Genomic DNA, 17,793 nt, shown 5'->3' on the forward strand with positions numbered 1-17,793 from the left:
CACAATGGACTCCGCATTTACCCCACCCTGAGTCATTATGCAGAGAAGGGGGGATTGTCCCCTGAGTGAATATCTCTTTGTACCTGTGTTTGAACAAATAGCCATATGTTTCTTACCACCCTACACTGAGTTACTAATGACTGGGTGGGCTAAGGGATCTTGGATCGTGCTGGTACTGGGCAAGGGAAGTTTATATGGCGGATATACTCCTCTTGAGTACGGGGTCCGTCACATTTACCATAAAGGTGACAGTAAATGACAAATACAAAAAACAAAGTAATACTTACCCATCAGACATCTTTACTTCTTCCCTAGAGGAGAAAAAATAAAATATGATTGAGGAATTTTTACAGCGTACATTCATGACAAATTTGATATTTTAACCACTTCAGCCCCAAGCCTCTTTTTACACTTGTTGTTTAAAAAGTTAAAATCATTTTTTTTGCTAGAAAATTACATAGAACCCTTAAACATTATATATATTTTTTTCTAACACCCTAGAGAATAAAATGGTGGTCGTTGCAATACTTTCTGTTACACCGTACACCAGTGGTCATCAACACTGTCCTCATGGCCCACTAACAGGCCAGGTTTTATGTATTACCTTGGGGAGAGGCAGACTAGAATAGTGAAATCACTGAGCAGCAAATTATATCACCTGTGATTTATTTCAGTTATCTTTCAAACCTTGCCTGTTAGTGGGCCCTGAGGACAGGGTTGATGACCACTGCCGTACACTATACTAATGCCACTGTGACAGGGGGTGAAAGGGATAACTTGGGCGTGATCAGAGGGTTAAACCTTTATTAGGGGGCTAAACCTACCTGGACCTAGTACTAACTGCCCTAACGCTGATTAGTGACACAAGTGACACCAGTACAGTGATCAGTGAAAAATCTGAAAACTTCACTTTGTGACACAGTGACAGGGAGTGAAAGGGTTAACTGGGGGGGGGGGGGAATCAGGGGTGACAAGTGTGCCTATGTGTACTGGTGTTAGTGTAGTGTTGGTGCAACTCACGGTTAGATGTCCTCTCTGTTCTCTCTGGAACCGATAAGGGCTCCACAAGTGAAGGTGACATCACTTCCTTTACCTGTGTTTACATCAATATGGGGACAGGGTGCTTTGGGGGGGGGCTACTCCAAAGTATCTTCCCCATGTTTAGGGCATGTGGCCTGGTATAGTTCAGGAGGGGGGGTGCCTGCCAGCTTGTGTGCTCAGATAAGGGTCTGGCATGTATTTTGGGGGGACCCAATGGAGGAAATGAAAATACAGTTGTTAGGTGTGGGTAGAGTTGGCTTCTCTGAGGAGAAAGGGACCATCTAAAAGCTAATAGGGTAGGAGATAAGCGGACAGATTGGGGTAAGGCTTTTCATAGGATTGAAGAGGCTTTGGAAAAGTCCTGGAGGGGAGCAGGAGGTCCTGAGAAGAACGAAGAGAATGAGTAGGTTGGTATTTAGAGACTAGGCTAGTGATGTAGCTAGGGGCTAAATTGTGAATGGCTTTGTAAGTAGTTGTTAGTATTTTGAATTTAATTTGTTGGGTGAGTGGAAGCCAATGGAGGGATTGACAGAGAGGGGTAGCAGGCACAGAGAGATTGGTAAGGTGGACGAGTCTGGCAGCAGCATTCACGATGGATTGAAGAGGAGATAGACTAGTTAGCCAATGAGAAGGGAGTTGCAGTAGTTGAGGCGAGAGATGACCAGCGAGTGAATTAAAGTGGTTGTAAACCCTTTACAACCACTTTAAACTACAGGCAAGCCTATAATTAGGCTCACCTGTAGTTACACTGGATATCTACTAAACCTACACGGTTTAGGAGATATGCCTGTATTTGCATGAAGCAACACTGAAGCAATATGTATGTGCCGTTGCTTCAGTTGTACTGTGCCTTTCCCGGCGGCTCCCGCGTGGGAACGACGTCATCACGGCTCCGGCCAATCACAGTGTCAGAGCCACGATACCCGGAAGTAACCCCTCGGGGAGATGTCGGTCGCCGGAGCAGTGAATGAGAGCCGCTGTGGGCGCGTCGATCTCAGGTAAGTAATTCATAATGAGCTAGTATACTATGCATACTAGCTCATTATGCCTTTGTCTTGCAGGGTTTTTTTTTTCAGTTTTTTTTCAATAGGGTTTACAATCACTTTAAGAGCTTTGTTGTGTCATTGGCTAGAAAGGGGCGTATTTTTTGGAGATGTTGCGGAGGTTGAGGCAGCAAGATTTGAACAGTGATTGGACATGGTGCTTAAGGAGAGTTCAGAGTCCAGGACTACACCTAGAACCTTGGTATTTGGGGATGGGCTTATAGTTGTGCCATCAATTTTGACAGAGAGATAATGGGAAGGGAAAGGAGCCTATAGGGGAGGAAAAAAATTATAACTTCGGTTTTGGATAGATTGAATTTGAGGAAGTGGTGTGACATCCAGACTGATATATCGATGTGAAGTTAAGAGCTTAACTACGTAACATATCTTTGCTTTTGTAATTTAAACTGGTAATGTCCAATTTTCCATGTAGGGTAGGGATAGGGGAAAAACATGGTAGAAGTGGGAAAATCTGACAGGGGTAGAGAATAATCAGGATAGAAATGTGGGGTTCTATATGTGTACTAATTTGCCAGAGAATAAAGAGGAAATTTAGAAAGTGGTGGTGGTGGGTGGGGGGGGGGGGGGATTGGGGTAGAAGGAGGGGATAAAGAAAGTGGAAGAAAAATAGATTCAATTAAAAATGAGCAGGCAGAGATTTATAGAAACATGTATACATGTATCCTTCGGGTGAAATTTAGGACGCTAAATGGCAATTTAGGTGTCTTCAAACATAAGGGCTTTGCCTTCCTCTGAAATTGTGAAGCCTTTCTAGTAAAATCAGTTCTTTTGTCTAATTGTCAGTGTCTATTTTGGGAAGAGATAATCAGGTCCTCCATTTTTCTTACTTCCTCCACTCTACACAGCCCAAAGGATATAGAAGGGGGAGGGGGGCAGTCTCTGTTTAGAAGATTAGGGAGAATAAATGTTTTATACATTTTTGTGGGGATGGTGCAGGAGAAAAAAAAAAGGTCATCCGGAAGGACAAAATTTCTTTCATCTTAATCCAACAGTGTTTCAGCTTCAGGTGGGATCATAAAAACTGTTTTTAACTATAAATGATCAAATTGGCAAGGTGGCAGGAAAATCAACAACAAACAAGTAGGTCCACACCAGAACAGAAGATGATGGATTAAAAGTTATCAAAGATAGGTATTTAAATGTAATAAAATGGCTCAATACAGCCGTTTAGTATAGATTCCAATAATCATGGTTTATGATTTTTGATTCGCAATTCTGAATGTCTCCACCAGGGGTCGTGCAATCCGGGTTTAGCTTAGTGCTGGAGGACATTCATTAGTTGCGTTCTTTTATCCCCTTTTTTTTGTTTAGTTCCATGTTTTTAGGTCTAGTATAGGTCTCGGGCTGCCAGGCAACTTATTTAAAAAGTTTTTTGCCATTAATAAAAGTTTTTTTAGTCAGTTATACTATATGGGTTTATAACCCTATAACTCGGCGCAGTATTGGCATGCTTTCCCACAGCCAATATGGCGCTGTTTGGCCATTTCCTTGCATTCAAAACGAGGCGTGGTTCTATATAATGCAGTTAGTCAGTGTATCGCCCTAACCCCCATTGAAAACGTTTGCGTATGACGAAACGTGTCTGGGAGGGCATGCAGTGATGTCACTGCATCCATTTGAAGGAGGAAGGGTTTTTGGAATGCCGGCCGGCGTTTTCCTTTTTTATGCTTTTAACTGTTTGTAAGTACAACTTAATTTTATAATAAAACATCTTGTGTTACTGTACTATGCTATGGTCCCTCTTTTTTTATATACCCTACGATCTTATGGACCACAAGACATACGGAATAAGCCTAGCACGTTGAACGCCCTGAGAAGCTTTCCTGAGTTTTCCAATTTGGATGTTAAAGGCCACGGCTGGGCTATAGCCAAACACTGTTTGTGCTTGCCCTCTGGTAAGCGGCTTTGCATTCGGTGGTGGTTTTCACTTAATTGCGGATCACGGTGGTGTTTTTACTTCCATTATATCAAGGGACACATGTTTACTAAGAGACTGTATTGAGCCGTTTTATTATGTTTAAATACCTATCTTGGATAACTTTTAATCCATCATCTTTTGTTCTGGTGTGGACCTTGGTGGACTTATTGGTGGACTCAGTGTTTTTGCTATTCTTTTTTTGTTTGCTGTGTTTATCCCATTCACACTGCAGCCTACCAGTGTTTTTTTTTTTAATTTTAGGGATAGCGTAGTTTTTTTTGTATACCACAACAATAAACAGGTGACTAGAATCCTACCACTCCACCTTCCCCTTCCTCCCTTAAGCTCCCTCTTTCCTACGTCTCATTTCTGAAAAGGTTTATAAAGTGTCCAAATGTTATTGAAAAGTCTTAATTCATGCTGTGTTTAAGTCTTCATTCACACTGTCATCTAAGATGAACTATGGATGGAGTATTGACTATCTCAAGGGAGACCTGGCAGCAAACTGGTCTTCTTAAGATCACAATGAAGATCATGAGGTGGCTTTTGGATTGGGCAAAAAATACCCCAATGTAAGAATGGCTGCCTTAAACTTAGTGATGGGGAGAGACTGTCTGTACATTTATAGAAACCACAGCACCTCCATCTACAGTGCCTTGCGAAAGTATTCGGCCACCTTGAACTTTTCAACCTTTTGCCACATTTCAGGCTTCAAACATAAAGATATAAAATTTAAATTTTTGGTGAAGAATCACCAACAAGTGGGACACAATTGTGAAGTGGAACAAAATCTATTGGATATTTTAAACTTTTTTAGCAAATAAAAAGCTGAAAAGTGGTGCGTGCAAAATTATTCAGCCCCTTTACTTTCAGTGCAGCAAACTCACTCCAGAAGTTCAGCGAGGATCTCTGAATGATCCAATGTTGTCCTAAATGATTGATGGTGATAAATAGAATCCACCTGTGTGTAATCAAGTCTCTGTATAAATGCACCTGCTCTGTGATAGTCTCAGGGTTCTGTTGAAAGCGCAGAGAGCATCATGAAGACCAAGGAACACACCAGGCAGGTCCGTAATACTGTTGTGGAGAAGTTTAAAGCCGGATTTGGATACAAAAAGATTTCCCAAGCTTTAAACATCCCAAGGAGCACTGTGCAAGCGATCATTTTGAAATGGGAGTATTAGACCACTGCAAATCTATCAAGACCTGGCCGTCCCTCTAAACTTTCAGCTCAGAGAAGGAGAAGACTGATCAGAGATGCAGCCAAGAGGCCCATGATCACTCTGGATGAACTGCAGAGAACTACAGCTGAGGTGGGAGAGTCTGTCCATAGGACAACAATCAGTCGTACACTGCACAAATCTGGCCTTTATGGAAGAGTGGCAAGAAGAAAGCCATTTCTCAAAGATATCCATAAAAAGTCTCGTCTAAAGTTTGTCACAAGCCACCTGGGAGACACACCAAACATGTGGAAGAAGGTGCTCTGGTCAGATGAAACCAAAATCAAACTTTTTGCCTACAATGCAAAACGATATGTTTGGCGTAAAAGCAACACAGCTCATCACCCTCAACACACCATCCCCACTGTCAAACATGGTGGTGGCAGCATCATGGTTTGGGCCTGCTTTTCTTCAGCAGGGACAGGGAAGATGGTTAAAATTGAGGGGAAGATGGATGCAGCCAAATACAGGACCATTCTGGATGAAAACCTGTTGGAGTCTGCAAAAGACCTGAAACCGGGACGGAGATTTATCTTCCAACAAGACAATGATCACAAAACATACAGCAAAATCTACAAAGGAATGGTTCACAAATAAACGTATCCAGGTGTTAGAATGGCCAAGTCAAAGTCCAGACCTGAATCCAATCAAGAATCTGTGGAAAGAGCTGAAAACTGCTGTTCACAAACGCTCTCCATCCAACCTCACTGAGCTCAAGCTGTTTTGCAAGGAAGAATGGGCAAGAATTTCAGTCTCTCGATGTGCAAAACTGATAGAGACATACCCCAAGCGACTTGCAGCTGTAATCGCAGCAAAAGGTGGCTCTACAAAGTATTAACGCAAGGGGGCCGAATAATTTTTCACGCCCCACTTTTCATTTATTTATTAGTTTAAAAAGTTTCAAAAATCCAATAGATTTCGTTCCACTTCACAATTGTGTCCCACTTGTTGGTGATTCTTCACAAAAAATAAAAATTTTATATCTTTATGTTTGAAGCCTGAGGCAAAAGGTTGAAAAGTTCAAGGGGGCCGAATACTTTCGCAAGGCACTGTATCTGAAAGTGATAAGAAAAAAGCTCTCCATGCGTTACAGAACCATATTTTGCCTGCCCGAAACATCATATATGACAGATACCTTTCCAATACCACAGATCAAGATAAGTCAGGGAAGATAGTCCAACATGTGTCGAGGCTGAGGCAGCAAGATACTTGTGAGAAAAAAAGTTCACCCCATCATAAGAGCAAATTACAACTGACTATAAAAATGTGTTCCATGGCCTGGGATGTTTATGAGGAGAATATCATTTGGAGGTGGATACAACTGTGACACTAGTGCAACATGAGCCACGTAAAGTGCCAGGTCCAAGAGAACCTTGGAGTACTCAAAAAGGTAACAGTACCAACAGCATAGATAAGCGCTACACAGTAGTTGAAGTTAAGAAGCTAAAAGATTTGAATAAGGCACTAGAAAAAAATTGAAGTTGGGGGCTGAATATAGTGTGAAATAATACTGCCAACATCCCAAATATTTAGAACGAACAATATACAAATCAGTGCAAAAGTGCGCCTCTGGCCCCATGGACAGCTCGGTGGGCCTGATGGCGCCAACTGCACAGCATTACATTGATCGGAGGACATGGTTCCTCCCCAATCAAGATGGGATGTGCAGCCTCTGCCTTGATGGTTCTGGCAATTTATTTCACTCATGACACAGTGTCCACGTGGTAACGTATGTCCACTCTGTGAATTTTGTGTTTTAAGCGACCTTGTCATTTACTATTTGATGGGTCCATGTTGGTTCTTTGGATAAATTTTATCTTTCACCATATATACTACTTATTGAATTTACTATCAGCACCCTTTTATAGCCTGCTATCCAATAAAATGCTGAACTCCCGTATTTGCTGTATATATAAATAAATACCATACATATCGACCTTCCTCCATCTAAATATATTTACTTGTGCTAAGGATTCATGTTTTTTTTTTCCTGCTGTCATTCTCTGGAAGTTCCTCAAACAAAATATATGTCATGACCAATACAGGCCTTGACCTACAGAATTGCCAGGGCCTCAAATATGCTGCATGTCTGGATAAGAGTTCTAATTACAGAATTGCCATATTTGTTTAGTGATACAGTGAATAGAGCTATCACAGTTCTTAGTGTTACCTTTCAAACTTCCTTTTACATCCCCATATTTGGTCCAGCCGGCAGGCTTTAAAGCAGAAAAGAGATAAGAGACATCAAGTTCCTGCTGTGTTTATTTTATCTGCTAAATTTGGTGTTCTGGATTCCTTGTTAGTGTGTACAGCCCATGGGGCACTGATGCCCTTTGAATGGCTGATAAGTCTGTGACTACTGATCATAATTTAAAGTGTAATTCCACTTTTTCAGACGAATTGGGATAACAACTATTCTATATTTGTTACATATTCCCATTACCATTGCATAACCTAAAAACAAAATTAAAATGCTGGTTACCGTTTTAAGTGTTTTTTACATAAAAATTCTCTCCCTGCTTTCTAATGTTTAGAAGGGGTCTGTAGGGTAATGTTTAACAGGATTAAAGTGGTTGCAAAGCCTTAAGGTTTTTCACCTTAATACATTTAATGCATTAAGGTGAAAAACCTTCTGTGCTGCAGCTCTCCCTGGACCCCCCCCCCCCTTTTTTTGCTTACTGAGCCCAATCCGATCCAGTGATGTGCATGAGCGCAGCAGCTCTAGCTGCTGTTGCACTCCTCATTGCACAGATTGATAGCAGCGGATAGCCAATAGAGCCACAAAAGAGCCATATTAATCAGTAGAGAACTTTAATGGCGTGTACACATGACCGGTTTTCCCTTCGAAATAAACTCCAAAGGTTTTTTCAGACGGAGTTCTGACAGAGTTCCGCTGAAACTGTTGTATGTACACACGATCACGCCAAAGTCCGATCCGTGATGTACAACACGTACGACGGAACTAGAAAAAGGAAGTTCAATAGCCAGTAGCAAGCTGCCCTTGCGTTGTTTTTGGTCCTTCGAAACAGCATACAGTCAAATGGTTTTCCCGGAAGGAATTGGATCCGTCGGAAAGATTTAAAACATGTTCTATTTCTAGGTCTGTCAAAATTTTTGTAAAAGAAAAAATTTGGATTTTTTGTACTCACCGTAAAATCCTTTTCTCTGTAATTCACCGACCGACACAGCTCCTCTCTTAGCCATTGGGTTGTTATGCCCACCACTAGGAGAATACTAGGCATTACTTGTTATGTAACACTCAGAACTTTCCAGTTCCGCCCAGGGGGAGGTCCCTTGGGCAACAACCCTCCAGCCTGCCATGCAGTCATCAGTACATCAACAAGTAGTATAACGTAATGGAAAAAAGGAGGGGCGGGTGCTGTGTCGGTCGGTGAATTACAGAGAAAAGGATTTTACCGTGAGTACAAAAAATCCTATTTTCTCTTATATTCACCGACACAGCTCCTCTCTTAGCCATTGGGACATCCCCAAGCAGTGCCAAACGAGGGGTGGGAAAACAGCATAGAAAACTTCATCCACCGTGGCAAGTGGCAACTAGTGAAACTTTACCTACAAAAAACAGTTCGTGGAGAAATCCACCACAAAACCAGGGTACCCTCAACAGGAGTGACTACCCACAACCACACCAAAACTGCGGAATGTAATGCAACAGCACATTAACTTAAGGGTACTGCATTTTTATCGAAAAAACGGGAAAAAATAAAATATATTGCATATTCAACTGCAACTATACGGCCGCCTGCAAAACTTTGCAGCCAAAACAGGCATCAGCCGGTGCACTGACGTCTACCTTGTAAAACTTGGTAAACGTGTGGACAGATGACCAGGTCGCCGCTTTACACACCTAAGCAACAGACGCTTGGTGTCGGAAGGCCCAAGACGTTCCGATTGTCCTTGTGAAGTGGGCCGTGACCAGAAAGTGGGGCACCTGTCCCTTCAATCTGTTTGATCCACCTGGAAATGGTGGCCGACGAGACCGCCATGCCTTTCTTTAGACCAGCCACCGAAACAAACAATGAGTCTGACTTCTGAAAGGGAGCAGTGGCAGACAAATACACCTTTAGCGCCCGAACCACGTCCAGAGCGTGAAGGGCCACTTAGGGTGTTTCGGCTTAGGACACAGACATGGTAATACAATGTCCTCATTGATATGAAAAGCCAAGACCACTTTTGGCAGAAAAGATGGTTGCGGACGCAACACCACCTTATCCTTGTGGATAACCAGATAAGGCAACTTGCAACACAAGGCCGCCAGTTCCGAAAAGCTCCTGATCAATGTAATGGCCACTAAAAAGACCACTTTCTGGGAAAGAGTCAACAAGGGAATTTCTCTGATGTTCTCAAACGGCGGCTTCTGAAGTGCCGATAACACCAGGTTCAGATCCCACGGGGATAACGGTGGACACACCGGAGGAACTACATGTCGGACCCCCTGAACATAAGTGCTCACTAGAGAGTGAGATGACAGGGGTCGCTGAAAAAAGACAGCCAAGGCTGATATTTGCCCCTTAATGGTGCTTAACGCCAATTTCTGGTCTACTCCTTGCTGAAGAAACAGCAGGATCCTGGATATAGAAAAGGAGTGCGGATGCCATCCTTTCTCTTCACACATGGGGATGTAAGCCTTCCAGGTACGATGATATATCTTCTGAGAAGAAGATTTCCGTGCCCTCAACATAGTTGGGATCACAGAGTCCGTCAGACACCGTTTCCTCAACAACTGGCTCTCAATAACCATGCCGTTAAAGCCAGCGATGGTAAAGCAGGATGGAGAATCGGACCTTGAGACAGAAGGTCCTCTCGTAACGGCAGTCACCATGGGGCGTCTGCCACCAGGCGCACTAGGTCTGTGTACCAAGGCCACTGAGGCCAATCTGGGGTGACCAGAATCACTAGGATTCGCTCGACTTCTACTCTGTGGAGCAGACGTGGTAACAGTTTCAGTGGCGGAAAGGCGTAGATCAGCTGGTACCGATCCCACGGAGCCACCAACGCATCTGACGCATCTGCTCACGGATCTCTTGTCCTGGATACAAATCTCGGCACCTTCCGATTGAGACGGGAGGCCAGAAGATCCACGTCTGGTGTGCCCCACCTCAGGCACAGTAGCCTGAACACCTCTGGATGCAACGCCCATTCTCCTGGGCCTAGCATCTGGCGACTCAGATAGTCCACCTGCCAGTTCTCCACTCCCGGGATGTAAATGGCCGACAGGGTTGGCACGTGTCGCTCTTCCCACCGAAGTATGTGAGTGACCTCCCGTGTGGTGGATGAGCTTCTTGTTCCTCCTTGGTGATTGACGTATGCCACAGCCGTGGCGTTGTCTGACTGGATCCTGATCGGACGCCCCTGTAGTCTCATCGACCATGTGGAGAGGCACAGCCTGATCACTCTGAGCTCGAGCAGATTGATCGGCAACTTGGATTCTTCTGTCGACCAGAGGCCCTGAGCTGACTGAACCCCCATCACTCCACCCCAGCCAGATAGGCTGGCGTCCATTGTGATCACTGTCCACTTCAGAGGTAGGAATGACTTTCCGGACTGAATCACCAGGGACCTCAGCCACAAGTTCAGGGAATCTCTGACTAACTGGCTCGCCTGGATCTGTCGATCCAGGGACAACTGAGATTTGTCCCATTTCATCTCCTTCTGCAGGACTCTGGTGTGGAACTGGGCATATGGTACTGCCTCAAAGGAGGCTACCATGAGTCCCAGGACTCGCATGCAGAAGAGGAGCGACGACCACTTGCGGTTCATCAGCAGTTTTACAGCGGATCTGAGAGTCTGCAGTTTGTCTGAAGGGAGAAAAACTCTTGCTTCCCTGGAGTCCAGCAGCAAGCCCAGGTACTCCAGATGCTGGGTTGGTACAATCACTGACTTCTTTAGGTTCAACAGCCACCCAAATTCTTGCAGGGTCTGCATGGTGATTGCCATATCCTCCTCTAATTCTGAGGTGGAAGATGCCCTCAGAAGGAGATCATCTAGGTATCCCGCTATCGCGATCCCACTTTGCCGCAGCAATGCCAAAATTAGAGCCAATACCTTGGTAAAGACTCGGGGGGGCTGATGCCAGACCAAAAGGAAGAGCCACAAACTGGTAGTGGGCTTCCCAGACTGCAAATCGCAGAAACTTTTGATGCCAAAGGCATATGGGTATATGCAGGTACACATCCTGGATGTCTAAGGATGCCAGGGAGTCCCCTTGATGGAGTGCAGCGACTACTGAGCGAACTGATTCCATTCTGAACCTCTGCACTTTCACAAATTGATTGAGGGCTTTTAGGCCCAAGATTGGACATATCCCTTCCTTCTTGGGAACTACAAACAAAACCGGTACAACCACCCCGCAACTCAGCAGATCCCTTACTGCCCCCAAGAGGGCCTCCCGGTGAGCCGGGGATACGGGTATGCTGGAGGGGAAGAATCTGTTTGGCAGCCAAGAGAGAAACTCTATCTTGTAGCCTGAGGAAATCAGATCGCAGACCCATTGGTTGGATAGTCGAGAGGACCACCGGGCTGAAAACTCCCAAAGGTGACCCCCAATCCGAGACATGGGTGGGGGCAAACCTTCATGTGGTAGCACTTTTTTTCGAAGGCTTGTTAGGCTTGCGGTTCCAGGGATGTTTCTGTCCTTCTTGTTGGGCTGGGGATGTGTAGCCGAAGCTCCGGGCGGACGAAAAAGAAGTTTCTGAGCAGAAAAATAGGGCCCTTGCCTATGGCGTGGCTCCTTAGCCTTCCTGGCCTGTGGGAGTAGGGTACTCTTACCACCGGTGGCATTTTTAATAATGTCATCCAACGAGGCTCCGAAAAGCCGGTCGCCAAAAAGGGAAGATCTGTCAGGGCTTTCTTAGATGCCTGGTCAGCAGACCAGAATTTTAACCAAATCAGGCGCCTCAGAACCACCGCTGAAACTGAAGCCCTGGATAACAGAGGAAGAGTATCCACGGCACAAATGTACTTAAGGCCTTGCACTAGTTGGTCTGCTAGTTCCACGCAGACAGGAGAAGCCTGTTGCTCTCCCAACTCGCGGTGCAACAGTTTTGCCCACTCAGTGTCTGCGACACAAGTGCGGATGCCAGTACTGGTCGCATGGCGGACCCCACCACCGTAAACAAGGAACGAGCCACTGCCTCGGCCTTCCTGTCCATGGGATCCTTAAATGCAGGCGTCCCCTCGTAGTTACTTTATTTAACCTGGATACTGGGGGGTCCACGACCGGAGGAGCCGACCACTTCTTGGGAAGGCTCTCCTCAAAAGGGGTAACGCACCACTATGGATTTGGGGACCGAAAAGCTCAGTTGCAGGCGACCCCATTTCTTGTAAATGAACTTGTCAAAATAAGTCAGATAGGGGAACACCTTAGGTGAACGGGCTGGCTTACGGGACCCAAAAGGGACCGCTACATCAGCAGAGGGATCTGCTGGCTCCTGAATCTTCAGAGTATCATGCACAGCTGTGATAAGTGCTCCAACAAGCACTTTGTCGTGGACGGACCCGGACGGGGACTCATCTTCACTGTCCGAACGGTCCTGGTCAGCGACGTCTGACAAGACAGAGCAGGGGTCACCAGCCTCAGCAGGGCCAAGTCTGCATCAGAGCTCTCCCCAAAGGACCCTTTTGAACACGTGCTGCCTCCATCTTGGCAACGAACGAATTGAGGACCGCCGTCAGGGTGTCCAGGGGCACTGCGCAGTCCGCAAGTGACCTGGTTGCAATTTCCTGGATTTCAGGGGAAGAAACCAGTTTCTAAAGCCATGCTGACCCTACCCTGTCTGCCACCCGAAGGGGACTTAGGACAGTGACAGTCCCACCCTCCTTACTGCTGCTGGCTGAGGGGCTCTTTTCCGCAGGACTCACCTCCCTGAGGGGTTCTGCACTATCCAGAAGGTAGTGCCTGTAGTCTCTGTGGGCTCCCAGGTGCAGAGGAGACAGTGTCGGTGGAAGCAGCTGCAAATGGCGCTGAAACCGCTCTGAAGTGTGCTCAGGCTTCAAGAAAATGGCCACCCCACGTCCAGCATAAGGACATAAAACACAGGGAAAATGGCCGTTAGAGCACAGGAGCACATGCCACCGCTAGAGAACACTAAAACACGTGTTCAGGTTTCAAGAAAATGGCCGCTGGCGTCCTTTATAGGGAAAATCACAAGGAAAATGGCCACCGAAACCCAGGAGAGCATGCTTTCCCTTGCCCACACCTAAGATGGCCGCCGAATGCTAGAGCCATGAGGGACAGGGAGAAATAATGGCGGTGAGTACAGCGCTGCACAGAACACCAAGGACATGAAAAAACAGGACCCAGGACTCAGCCAGCCAGCGCCACCCCCCCAGGTGAGAGCCCCCTGAGAGAGCCCCTGCACAGACACACACACACCTCTCAGCAGCATCCCCTGGGGGGAGGGGGAAAGGGACAGGGAGAGAAGTGAGGGACCCCTGAATTGACCTGCCAGGGAATGCCCAGCTGCTCAGCCCCACCGAGGCAGGGAGAGCTGTACTTACCAGTTCTGCAGAGCTGGGAGACATTCCATTACAGACCCACTCACTGATCAGTACAGGGTGGCTGCTGGCCCGGTACACTGTGACGCAGACATCAGTAGCCCAGTCATATGTGTGCCCCGGAGCATAAAAGCTCACCGACCACCTCTGGAGCTGAGGTTTCGTCGTGGCCTGCCTGGGGAGACTACAAGAATAAGAGTATCCAGCCTGTCACCCAGCCGGCTGTTGACAGCAGATCACAGGATCAATTATCTTGCACAAAAAGTCAAGCTTCTGCAGAAAAAAGCACGGACCGATGGGCCCGCAGGGTTTCTAGGTCTTTCTCCTTCACTAGGCAAAATAAAACTGATGACTGCATGGCAGGCTGGAGGGTCGTTGCCCAAGGGACCGCACCCTGGGCGGAACTGGAAAGTTCTGAGTGTTACATAACAAGTAATGCCTAGTATTCTCCTAGTGGTGGGCATAACAACCCAATGGCTAAGAAAGGAGCTGTGTCGGTCAGTGAAGTATAAGAGAAAGTCTGATGAGGCATACAAACGATCGGAATATACGATGAAAAGATTCCGTCTGACCTTTTCTGTCAGACATTTCGCTGGTGTGTACATGGCATAAGAGTTTTTGTAGTTGTGCTACTGTGTACACAACGTAATTGTTACCACAAAACCAAAACTTTTGTAGAAAACAAAGAAAAATTTTTTTGAAGACTCCAAAGAAGAAAAAAAGTGCTTAAAAGGTGTATAGAATTGAACTGGCCCTACAATTCACCTTTGCTGTCTTTGTCGGGCCATAACTACTTTCCGCCTGGTAATATGGGCCCTCGCTCACACTTTTCTTGGAGTCTTGGGGATAAGACTCTCCTCCATCAGTTCACTGGCCCCTCCGGTGTTCTCCCACTCTCTGTCATCATGGGGGAGTTACCTATCTCATTCATGGACCGCTGGAAATACTGTCGGCCTGACGGCCTTTGTTCGCTCCCTTCCTAAACCTCTACGTTCCATAAATGACCTTACGCTTCTAGAATCTGCTTTCTCAGATGCCTTGCCTGTGGAGAAACCTGTCTTATTTTTATCACACGTTGCTATCCCTGGAGTCTCACAAGACCCCTACTTTTATCCGAAACTGGGAGCTGGATCTGGATAAGGAACTCACTCCTACCCAAGTGTCTAACATTCTTACCATGGCACACACTGCTTCAGGCTCCTCCAAAACATCTGAGATGACCTACAAGCTGCTAACCAGGTGGCACTACACGCCTGTGACACTACATCAGTTTTTCCCCCAAACCTCCCCGCTCTGCTGGAGAGAGTGTGGTGAGCGAGCCTCTCATGCTCACATCTGGTGGTTTTGTCCACGAATACGCCCGTTCTGGCTCGCAGTCCTGTATTGGATTAAGCACATTCAGGGTCGGGAGGTCCCTAATGATCCATGGTATGCTTTGTTTCATTGTTCGGGTGAGCCAGCAGGCTCATATAAACGCTCTATTACACCCCATCTCCTCAATGCTGCGAAAACTCTTATCCCGCGGTATTGGAAGCAGAGGAGGATCCCTACGCTCCACTGCTGGCTGCTCAAGGTCGATCAGCTATATTACATGGAAGACTTGACACTCTCTCTGAGAGGCAAGTCTGACCTCACCAAAAAAATATGGGCCTGCTGGGTCGCCTTCAAGTACACCTCTGTTTATGCGGATATTGTATCTCAACCTGTGTGATGTAATGTAACCGTGTCTTAGTAAAAGAAGCCTGTTTTAATCTCTAATCTTCAATCTGATGGTTGGGGCAGTAATTAGACTCTGCTGAGGCGAATGGACAACCCCCCCCCCCCGCTTTCTACTTTCTAGACTTTTCTTCTCTCTTTTTCTGAGCTTGTTCTCCTCTCAGAGCTCACTAGACTCTTATAGATAAAACTGGAAGGAGTTATGTGCACTTTTTGAAATGTTAATATTGGAGTCTTAATGCATTAAGTGTGGTTACTGCTGATGCTAAGGAGACTCTCTGAGGTACTTAGTACCTTGTGGCTATGGATACCCCCCGCTTTGTGAGGTGGGCCATCGAGACCTTGTCTGCTGTTTCCTCTACTTTTGTTTATGGCATTGCTGTTTATACTACTCCTCTGATAATTTGTTTGTGATGAGTTGTGTGTGCTCCTTTTCATTAATAAAAACTAATAAAAAAAAAAAAAAAAGGTGTATAGAATTGGAAAAGTAAAGAGTCAAAGGAACAATATAAACTTTTTGTAAAATATAAATATAACGTGGGGAGTTGAATGAGTAATTTTTTTTTTAAAGCAAATATGAAGTGAGGAGATTGTGTGAGAAACTGAAGCATGTATAAGTGATAAGAGATTCAGGTTTTATGTTCATTCAGATCTTCATATGAATGTTTCCTCTAGTAAGTCATCAATTTGTTTTGTTTTTTAATTCATATTAAATTTTTATTCTGAAGGCCCTCATTAATGAACATAAACCAAAATCTGGATGAACATCTTTTTCCTTTAAAAATATATCATTACAATATTCAAGAGGGCCTGTCACTTTCCAGGCCGGTTTGTGCTCTTGGCCTTAAAAAAGTTTGAGCATCACTGTCTTAGTAATAGTACTGTGCTTCCTGCATGATAACAAGTTATCATATACAAACAGAACAGTGCCTTAGTAAATGTTGGAAAATTAACTGTTAATCAGTTATAGCTCAGTGGAATAAATGAAAATTATATAAGTGACTTAAAGTATAACTTTACCCATAACAGCTTGATGAAAAATAATGTTCTTTAGCAAGGAACATACATTCCACATTAAGAATTATGCCACTAAAGGCTGCCACAGAGCCCCTGAACAGCAGTAAATCATAAAGCGGAACTAAACCCATTGATTTAACTGTTTCAAAAAACAGGTACATTCCAGGAATGCCAGGATTGCTAACTGACACATTTGTTTGTGTCCTCAACCAAACTGTCAAACTATCAAATGTCTGGTGTAATTACTGATCACATGTGCAGAACCATGGCAGTTTCAGATCAAACAGAAGCTGCTTCCTTGGCTGTCAGCAGATCAGCCTCTACAAACTCAGCAGTGCTTAAAAATAAAAAGCAACTGAGCATGTGCAGAGCAGGGTGAGGCTGTGTATTACTGAATTTTAAACACTATAGGCACCTATTTGTAATGTTTCACATAGCTATACCCACAAAAGACGCCAGTCTAAAGTCATCTAGCAGGACTTCATTTTCTAACTAAAGTCCCGCTATAAGTATTCTTTATAACTCTGACTCCTCAAGGTCATTAAAGTTATTGTAAGGGTTTGTTTTTTTTGTTTTGTTTTTTAAATAACAAACATATCATATTTACCTCCACTGTGCAGTTCGTTTTGCAATGGCCCCTTCTTCTGGGGTCCCCCGGTGGCTTTTGCAGCTCCTCCCCACATCAGATGACCCCCTAGTAGAAGCTTTCTCCCGAGGGGGCTACCATGTGGGCGTGCTCCAGAGTGCAGCATTTGCACCCCCCCGGGGCCCGCGTCATTGGATTTGATTGACAGCAGTGGGAGCCAATGGCTGCGATGCTATCAATTTATCCAATCAGGACACGAGACACTGACCGGAGCTGGTGTACTCGTTCCTGTCACGCAAATTTTGTGGATCAGGTAGGTATAAGGGGGGCTTGGGGGGCACTGCTACATTAAAAAATGTTTTTCACCTTAATGCATAGAATACATTAAGGTGAAAAATGGCGAGGGTTTACAACCCCTTTAACCACTTCATTACCGGGGATATAGTCATATGACATCCTCAGATGGGATCTCCCATCCTGGGATGGGCGTCATATGACGTCCTCGGTTACTTGCTGCTCCTGTGGGTCCCCAGGGGCCCACAGTGTGGCGATCGGGGATGAGATGTGTCCCTCAGAAACAGCCCATCCCAGATCCGAACAAACATTGGAAGTTTGCTTTATACTTGCTAATAAGGTGGGTAATTCCAGTGAGCTTAATGTTCCTATCGCACCTATATCCGCTAGCTTATACCCCCCAACCTTTTAATGACCCGTCTT

The 17,793-nt window shown here is 45.3% G+C and overlaps 1 protein-coding gene across 1 annotated transcript in view; it reads right to left on the reverse strand.

Annotated features, from left to right (window-relative positions):
- The window catches only part of TNNI3 (troponin I3, cardiac type), a 79,417-nt gene that overhangs the window by 58,034 nt on the left and 3,590 nt on the right, over nt 1-17,793 (reverse strand). Inside the window, exon 2 of the mRNA XM_077457539.1 lies at nt 288-311. Within this exon, the coding sequence (XP_077313665.1) occupies nt 288-298 (11 nt within the window). The 5' untranslated portion in view covers nt 299-311. The remainder of the gene's footprint in view (nt 1-287; nt 312-17,793) is intronic.

The sequence above is a fragment of the Lithobates pipiens genome, unplaced genomic scaffold (assembly GCF_037356315.1).
Source record: "Lithobates pipiens isolate NorthernLeopardFrog02 unplaced genomic scaffold, aLitPip1_a1.2 Scaffold_27, whole genome shotgun sequence".
NCBI classification, from domain to species: Eukaryota; Metazoa; Chordata; class Amphibia; order Anura; family Ranidae; genus Lithobates; species Lithobates pipiens.